This window comes from Palaemon carinicauda, chromosome 27, assembly GCF_036898095.1.
Source record: "Palaemon carinicauda isolate YSFRI2023 chromosome 27, ASM3689809v2, whole genome shotgun sequence".
Taxonomy (NCBI): Eukaryota; Metazoa; Arthropoda; class Malacostraca; order Decapoda; family Palaemonidae; genus Palaemon; species Palaemon carinicauda.
The window spans coordinates 51,050,733-51,060,732 of record NC_090751.1 but is presented as its reverse complement, the minus strand read 5'-3'; the positions used below and the strand labels follow the sequence as shown (position 1 = coordinate 51,060,732).

Genomic DNA, 10,000 nt, shown 5'->3' with positions numbered 1-10,000 from the left:
AATCATCTGTGTCCTAGTTTACAATTTGTTTTTCATAAAGGCCTTGGAGCATGATGCCCTTCTTACAATCTCCAATGGTGTACATAATACCTTGATTGTGGTCAGGAAGTTCGTATGATTGGCCTTGATTTTAGTGCTGCCTTTGACAATGTTAATCCCGATGCCCTTGTTTTCAAACTCAAACAGTTGGGAGTAGGTGGGTCGTTTCTTAGCATCATTATTGAATTTTTAAGTAATAGATCTCAAAGAGTTGTTGTTGATGGACACCCTAGTGAGTATAAGGTGATATTTCGTGGTCCTCAGGGCAGTGTTCTTGGCCCATTACTTCTCATACTATATACACATGACATGTGGTTTGGTCTAGGAAACAAGCTTATTGCATATGCAGATGATGCTACTCTCTTTGAATCAATTCCATCTCCTGAATATAGATCTGGGATACTAAATCCCTTAATAGAGGTCTAGCTGAAATTAGTGCATGGGGTAAATTATGGGGTATGAAGTTGAATCATAATAAAACTCAAAGTATGATTGTAAGTAGGTCAAGGACTGTGGTTCCTCAACATCAGGATATCAGCATGGATAATGTTTCGTTAATTTTGTATGACTCTTTTATAATTTTAAGTGTGATTCTCGACAACAAATTTATTTCTGCCAAACACATTAGGTCTGTGTCTTCTTCAATTGCATAAAAAAATTGGCTTATTGAGAAAGTCTCAAGATTTTTGGTGATCAATCTATTCTGAAGAAGTGTTTTAAATCTTTCATTTTTCCTTGTTTCGAGTATTGTTCTCCTGTGTGGTCTTCAGCTGCTGATTTCATCTTAATTTGTTGGACAGGAACTTACGGTCTATTAAATTCCATATTCCTGATCTGGACATTAATCCCTGGCACCGTCGTTCAATTAGTTCATTATGTATGTTGCATAAGATTTTTTATAATTCTGACCATCCTCTACATTCGGATCTTCCCGGACAGTTCCATCCTGTTCGTAATACTAGGTATGCTGTTAATTCTAATAGTCAGGCTTTCTCCATCATGAGGCTCAATACTACCCAGTTCTCTAGGAATTTTATTTCAGCTGTGACCAAGTTGTGGAATGATCTTCCTAATCAGGTAGTTGAGTCAATAGAATTTCAAAAGCTCAAACTTGCAGCAAATGTTGTTATTTTGAACAGGCCTGCATAATGCATAGGTTCTTTTATAGTTTATAAATCAAATATCTGTTTCAATGTTGTGGATGTTTTTAATATATTTCATTTTAATTTTCATTACTTCTTATATCGTTTATTTATTTCCCTATTTCCTTTCTTCACTGGATTATTTTCCCTGTTGGAGCCCTTGGGTTTATAGCATTTTGCTTTTCCAACTAGGGTTGTAGCTTAACTAGTAATAATAATAATAATAATAATAATAATAATAATAATAATAATAATAATAATAATAATATTGGAGTTTCACAGAAAATATTGTCGCGATATCGAGATTGCACATTATCAAAGATCTCAATAGGCAAAAAGGACCACCTTCTGATCCTGTGCAGTGCATTAATAGCACTGGCTTTATGGTTTTTTTCTGCATCCGGCTAAAGCTGTGTTATTTCAGTCTACGTCTCTTCCACGAGGACTTACATAAGTGTTGTCCTGACACCTCTTCATGATAAGGCACTGCAATTAAAAAAGGCAGAAGAATTTATTGCGGACTCGTGCATTCCAATCATTCATTTTATGGATAGCCATCAGAACGCTAGACACAATGAGCCTCGAAAGTATGTTATTTGACCAGCATAGTGAAGTTTGTTGAAAAAGAGTTGATGTATATGCCACACATTGCCTCCACATCTCAGCCAACGAGGGTGTTATGTTCAATGAATTTATGATGATTCAGCTTCATGATAAAGAACAACCTCAGAGGGATACACCTGAAGCATTTCTCTAAAACATCCGTGCATGGCAGTAGAGATCAGTTTAACATAAAGCACTTTTGTTTGTACCTTTTTGTTCAGTGTGACTCCTCTCAATCCTTGTATATTCTTCAAATTGCATTTTACGTTTGTTCAATGACAAGGTCAGCTGATTCACAATTATTTGTACCATCTGCTCTTTTGACAGTAAAATCTTCGTGTTCCTTATACCTTTTATATAGAGCCAGGTGTCTTCTCTGCAGATTTTTTTATTTCTTTGACATACAGTGGTAACCATACTCTATACTTGTGGAGTCCTGTAGCAACAATGTATGGCAGCATAACATCAGCCTCTATAAGGTAGTAATGCTATTGATCTTCTATTTAAGATTATATAAACATGGAAAGTATCTATGTTATGTCAAGGAGTCTGTTCCTTAAGTAAAAGTGAGTTTGTCATTATTAGCATTACAAAACCACCTGAGCCAGGCATAGATGCGTGTGTGGCTACCATTGGCCCTTTTCAACCTTTTTTAAGATTTACACCTGCTGGCACAACACAATTATCATCTCTGGAACAGATTGTGCTATAAGATATCTGTATCATTTTTATTATCATTATTATTAGCCAAGCTACAACTCTAGTTGGGAAAGCATGATGCTATAAACCCAAGGGCTCCAATATGGAAAAATAGCCCAGTGGGGAAAGGAAATAATAAAATATATAAACTACATGAGAAGTAATGAAAAACTAATATAAAACATTAAAACAGATATATCATACAAAACCTATGAAAAGAGACCTATGTAAGCCTATTCAGCATAAAATCATTCACTGCAACTTTGTTCCCACTTTACATTTAACAGGAACTATTCTTAAATCAACCTCTTGCTCCAGTCCTTATTCAGGGAATACATGCAAAGCACTGAGAAAAAACACGACAAAAATAAATATATTTCCTAAAAAAATAAAAAATTCCAAAAAATTAGGCCTAAATTTATCACTCGAAATATCAAATGGGAAGTAGACTTTAGACAAAGACAAAAAAAAAAAAAAAAAAAAAAAAAAAATGGATGCTTTATAAAAAATTATACAATTACTTGTTTCATTGGGAATTAACTTAGGACAAAATTTGATTTTGACAATCAATGATTAAATGACACTTTAACACATAAAATGTAAATCAAAATTACACTTACATATACTTAACTGACACTTTCGAGTCCTTTTGCTCACACAAGATTACTGAACGTTTAAGCAAAAATAAATACACATCACTGTTTAACCAAAATCTTACAGGGTCAGTAACAAAAATCTATACTATGAAATGTACTTACATTAACCCACTCTACTTTTAATTAATCAAACAATAATATGACAAATTTTTTAACAAAACTATACATGGTATACGTTAGAGAGAAATCCCTATTCACGTTTGAGAGTAAAACATTTTTCACACTTAAGAGAAGTTATGTAGTGAATAGAGAGAGGGCTGGTGGACGTTGACTATTTCTAAGGGATAGGCTGGATCTCTTCTGCTTAGAAGCACGGCTCTAGCGCTGTAAGGTTGCCACCATAGCAGTTAACTTAGCCCACCATCTCTCGCAACATTAAGAAAAAGAATAAAAAAATTCCAGTCAAGAACATTAACGCTACTTCCAACCACGTGGGAACATGATGCAATCCCTAGTGTTTGCATCATACAGCACACCTTTTAACAAGTTACATAAGACTTTGTAAGAAAACTATGTGAAATGAAAAATTAATTAATTAAAAGGACGTAAATTTACATAAACTGAACAGAATATAATTGCAATTAAATAAATGACGACAGGCGTAGGACTATACTTCAGTGGCTTCTCCATTGCAATAGGTAAAGTCACAAATGGCGCTCAACTAACCTTATATCCCAGTAGGAGCTCTACTCCTTCGACAGCCAATGAATCTGTACCACCTGTGTGTCACACAATCGTACATAGTAACGACGGCGCTAGGAATATTGCCACTAGGAAAATTGCCACTGGGTCAATTGCCACCGGGAATATTGCCACTGGAAATATTGCCCACCTAGGAATATTGCCACCCGGAAAATCGCCACCCGGAAAATCGCCACCATATTTTTTTTCTTTTTTTTTTTTTTGAATTAAATGAAGTGAAATTATTTCTCAGTGTAAAACTGTAACTCTAAACCCATAGGAATGGTTTAAAACAAACAAACAGACCCATAACTTTATTACCTTATATCCCCGACTTTTACTATCAGTTTTCCATTCAAGATTTTCCTTGTTATCTGTTATTGTTTCGACAACTGTTTACCTCTTAAGATTTTTAGATAGGTTTCCAAACCACCATTATTTAGGAAATTTTTAAGTTGTTTATAAACAAAAATATCACAATAACGAATTTTAGTATTTAGAGTTTAGTATTTCTGGAAACTTCAACCCACAATGGTGTCCATCATTAAGAGTGAACGTGGGAACGATATGCTTGTTGATGAGCAACAGTTCATGTACCATAAACATGGAACAAATAAGGACGGTACAATTATATACTGGGTGTGTAGTCAACGAAAGAATAGAAACTGCAAGGCTAGACTACATACAAAAAAAACATCGGACAACGACTTTGAAGTTTTGCAACATGTAAACGAACATACACACTCGTCAACGAAAGATCGTGTAGATGCCAAAGTTGCGCATGAATCGTTAAAAGAAAAAGTGAAAACGTCTCATCAGTCAAGTCGCGTCCTGGTAGCTCAAGCTACTGCGTCTCTCAATGAATCTGTCCTATCTCAAATGCCCAATACAAGTCACATAAGCAGGAATATTAGGAAGTGGAGACAAAAACTTTCAAATTTTCCTTCCGTTCCATGTGGAAGGGCAGGATATTCGATACCACTAGAATTTACAGTCATAGACGGCGGGAAAACTTTCCTTCAATATGATTCAGGTATCGACGATGTGGATCGCATATTGATGTTTGCATCTGATGCTGGGCTACAAGATTTAAAACGTTTTAAGAATTGGGCAATTGACGGTACATTTAAAGTTGCTCCGGAATTTTATTATCAACTTTTAACCGTTCATGTACAGCAAGATAAACTGAGTATACCACGTGTCTTTGCTCTTTTACCTAACAAGACCGAGGTAACATATAGAAGAGTTTTTGAAAAATTGAGTGAATTTTTAGGTGGTGAAGAAACCGAAAATATTACAATTGATTTTGAAAAGGCTTGTTTTAATGGAATAAAGGCGGCTTTCCCAGACGTTTTTCTTAATGGGTGTTTCTTCCATTTCTCTTAATCGCTTTATAGAAAGATAGTTGAATTGGGTTTTAAACAAGAATACCACAACAACAATGAATTCTCTTTAAAAATGAGACATTTTTCTGCCCTTGCCTTTGTGCCAACTCAAGATGTTATTTGGGTTTTCGAAGAACTGTCAGATGATGATGCCATACCGCAGGAATTTCTCGCTTATTTCGAATCTACATACATAGGAATTGAGAGAGGAACAAGGAATAACAGACGAAGAGTTAGAGGTACATTTCCACTAAGTTTCTGGAATGTTTATAGCCGTGTAGTCAACTCTTTACCACGAACAAATAACAACGTAGAGGCGTTTCATAATTCGCTTAATAAATCAGTAAGTAATGCCCACCCCAATATCTGGCGGCTGATTGACACACTTAAAGATGAAGAACGCTTAGCAACAATTAAGAGAATCCATTTTGAACGAGGGGACTCACTTCCCGACAAAAAAAAGTACCAATATTTAAACGCCAAAATAAGGAACATTCTATTGAAATACAGCACTTATAATGATAAAATTAGATATTTATGTTCAATTGCATATAATATGCATGTTTTTTAAATAAACAAGTTCTGTTTTTATTCATTTACTCTATTTTTTTTATGTAATTTTTTAAAAGTGTTGGAAATAAACAAGTTCTGTTCTGTATTCTTTCTCCTATATATTTCCTTAATGTAATTTTAAGTGATATAATATTCCTAAAACTATAATAAAAAGTAAATAATTTGCTGTCCTGTATTCTTTATTCCATATCGTAATTCTAAGTGATTTAAAGTTCATAAAACTATATTAAATGAAAAAAAATAATTTTTCATAGTGGCAATTTTCCGGGTAGCAATATTCCTAGGTGGGCAATATTCCCAGTGGCAATATTCCCGGTGGCAATTGACCCAGTGGCAATTTTCCCAGTGGCAATATTCTGCGCACGAGTAACGACATTTCTCTTTTTTGTATAGATTATCCTTTGTATCTTCGCTCTCCCCTCACACTGACAGCAACTTGCATGAACCTGTCTGCCTATTTCTCATGGTTAACTGATAACAGAACCGGTTTCCCGTTGGACAAGAAATAGCAGGTAGTATATTGTGACCTTCTTGCCGGGACCTAGTGGGTATATATACCCGATGTGTCTATAATAAACTACTCAGTTGCTTTCATCCTGCTTTTAAGTCACAACCTAATCTTGGCTTGTCACATTGGTGACCCCGGAAGATGACTCACTCCTCCCACCTCCCCCCCCCCCTCACTGTTACTATGGATGCACCATTGAAACTTTCGTCGTTCGACAGCGGAGAGGTGCTTGCTTGGTTTCAGTGCACAGAAGTCCAGTTCCGCATCAAGGGCGTGACTCGCTCAACCACCAAAGCAGATTATGTTCTTGCGGCTATACCCGAGGACACCTTCCCAGAAATCTCCAACTGGCTTTGTGAACAAGGAGACACCCCAATAGTGTATGACGCCCTCAAAACATACCCTCTGCAGCAGTATCCGCCGTTGCCAGCCGCCCATATAGCAAAGTTTTTTCAGCTCTCTCAACAACCGTGGGGGGACCAAAGGGCTTCGCTAGCTGTCAGGGAAATTACCAGTATCGCTTGCCAGCAACCTGCCGCAGACGGCTCTCCTCATGAGGTGAACCTACTTTGTGCCCTTTGGGTAGGCCGTTTACCCGAACCAGTACGTGCTGCCTTACCCGATGTCGATAGTTTACCCGTAAAGGAATTGATGACCTAGGCCGACGCCTTTATGGACAGCCACTACACGACCTTCAAGACCTCCATCAACGCCTCCACTCCTGACCTAGAGGACGCATATTTAACGTCAACCGAAGCTGACATGAATGCCGTAGGGCACACACACCTACCCCGTGATGTGCCGGAGCGGCAACAAAGCCACTTATCATCCACCACTCGCTAGTGACCCAACCAACGACTTCTACAGCCACTTACTGCATCGGCTGCAGTTTTGTTGCTACCACTCCAGATTCGGCGCTGCCGCGAAGAAATATGCCAAGAATTGTCAGTGGCCAAAAAAAACTTGTAAGTAAGCCATCGCTCGTGGCGGTGGCTTCCCGTGTTTTTAATCTTTTCTTTTTTACATGATGCAGGAATGGGTGTGCTATTTTTGGTAGACACTGGTGCTTGTCGTTCTCTTTAGCCAAGGGAACTTTTCAGGACACGACATAGTATGTCTAAGTCTACCGACGTCTGTCTGGTAGCTGCCAAAGGATTTGCAATACCCGCCTACGGTTACGAGAACCTCACATTATCGTTTGGAGATGGAAATTTAATTGGAAGTTTCTTGTTGCTGACGTCACATTGCCAATTCTCAGTGTGGATTTCCTCTCTCATTTCCACCTTCTGGTTAATGTCGCCCACCGACAATTGGTCAACGAAGACTCGTACCTGTCGACACCTTTTCAACCCGCCCCCTCCAACCTCGCTCTCCACGGATGCCTACGCCCACCTCCTCACATCGTACCCGGAAGTTTTCTGTCCAAAACTTCGCCAAATGCCCACGGCTCCTGCCAAACATGGTATTTATCACCATATCAAGACGACGGGACCCCCAGTCTACGCCAAATTCAGACGTCTGCCACTGGATCGATTGGCCGCCACCAAACAGACGTTCGCAGAAATAGAAGAAATGGGCCTTTGCCAAAAGGCCTCCAGCCCATGGTCGTCACCCTTACACATCGTCCTGAAGAAAGACGGCTCCCTCTGTCCATGTGGGGATTACAGTTACCTGAACATGTAAACAGAACCGGATCACTACCCCTTCCCAAACATCGCCGATGTAACCTCCTATCGGCACAGAGCGAATGTTTTCTTCACCCCCGACATCCTGAATGGGTATTATCAGATGCCTATGAACCAAGAAGACATCCCCAAGACCGCCATCTCCACTCCCTTCGGTACATACACCTTCAATTACTCGTGCTTTGGCCCATGTAATGCTGGGGCCACTTTTCAACGTCTCATGGATGGCATCTTAGGGGACCTCCCTTTCTGTGTATGTTACTTGGACGACATACTTGTGTTCTCTTCCTCAAAAGAGGAACACCTCCGTAACCTGTGCATTGTGCTTGACCGTCTACAACAAAACGGCCTTGTAATCCGGTACGACAAGTTTACCTTTGGCACCAACGAAGTATTGTTCTTAGGACACCGCATCAATCCTGAAGGAGTCCATCCCCTCCCTGAGAAGGTAGCAGCCGTTTAGAACTTTCACACGCCCTCAACCGTCAAAGCACTGCAGGAATTCTAAGGCATGATCAACTATAATCACAGTTTTCTGCCAGCCATTGCCGCCACTCTTGCTCCCCTCTACGCCTCCCTCAAGGGCAAGCCAAAAGACCTGAAGTGGGGTCCCCTTCAAGAAGCGGCCTTCTGCAATGCAAAGAATGCCCTATCAACCGCTGCTGCTCTCACTTTTCCCGTCCCATATGCCCCTCTCCTTCTCTCCACCGATGCCAGCGATGTCGCTATTGGTGCAGTACTCAAACAGGTGGTCAACGGCTCGCCCCGCCCATTGGCCTTCTTCAGCAGAAAACTGTCCAAGGCAGAATCGGGTTATTCTACCTTCGATTGCGAATTGCTGGCAGTGCACTTGGCAATCCGTCACTTTCACCATTTCTTAGAAGGTACGCCTTTCGTCTTTCACTCAGACCACATGCTTCTGGTGCATGCCTTCACTTGACAGCCTGATGCTTGGTCCGCCCGTCAACGCTGACATCTCTCCGCTGTGACTGAATACAATTGGAGCCTTCAATACGTCCGTGGGAAAATGAATCCCGTTGCCGATGCCCTGTCAAGAAACACGTTGACCACCGTTCAACTGGGATTGGATTACAACTCCTTGACTGAAGCCCAACACCAGGATCCTGGGTATCAAGCATGTAGGACATCCTGCACATCCCTTCGTTGGGAAGATGTCCCCCTCGATGACTCCAACACCACCCTCCTCTATGACGTCAGTACTGGTAGACCGCGACCGTGGATTTCTGCTCCCATGCGCCGACAGGTATTTGATTTATTACGGCTTTTCACATCCATATCGCCGTTCTACTGCACAGCTGCTGAAGACGAAGTTCATTTGGCATGGCATTACTAAGGATACTAAGGATTGGGTTCGTACCTGTACTTCTTGCCAAACTTCCAAAGTACATTGACACAAAGATTCAGGAGTGGGCACCTTTCCTCAACCTCAGCGTTGTTTTGCCCACATTCACGTTGACGTTGTAGGCCCCCTACTCACATCGCAAGGACGTCGTTACCTGTTTACCGTCATCGACCGCTGCACTCATTGGCCTGAAGCCATTCCCATGGAAACTTCAACGTCCACCTCATGTACATCTGCCCCGTCTAAAACCTGCTTATCTCCTGCCAGATGACCCGCCAACAGTTCGCCTCTCCAGATCAGGGCACCCTATTTAACATTTACAGTATGTCATTTTTAGGGGGGACCCATGTACCACCCGTCTCACAAAATCATACATAGTAATGACATTTCTCTTTTTTTTATATATTATCCTTTGTATCTTCGCTTTCATCTCACACTGACAGCAACTTGCATGAACCTTTCTGCCTATTCCTCATTGTAACTGTTAATAGAACCGGTTGCCGGTTGGGCAAAAAATAGCATGATTTATTTTGTGACCCTCTTGCCGAGACCTAGTGTGTATATATACCCAATGTGTCTATAATAAAGTACTCAGTTGCTTTCATCCCACTTATGAGTCACAACCTACCCTTGGCTCGTCACAAATCCTATACCGCAAAATCAAAA

General features: G+C 40.3%; 1 protein-coding gene across 1 annotated transcript; it reads left to right on the top strand.

The window, feature by feature from the left end:
- Positions 1 to 4,351: 4,351 nt before the first annotated feature.
- LOC137620908 (uncharacterized) lies at positions 4,352 to 5,206 on the top strand. Its single transcript, XM_068351353.1, has one exon. It carries the CDS (start codon positions 4,352 to 4,354, stop codon positions 5,204 to 5,206), a length of 855 nt encoding a protein of 284 aa, XP_068207454.1.
- The last annotated feature ends 4,794 nt before the right edge of the window (positions 5,207 to 10,000 follow it).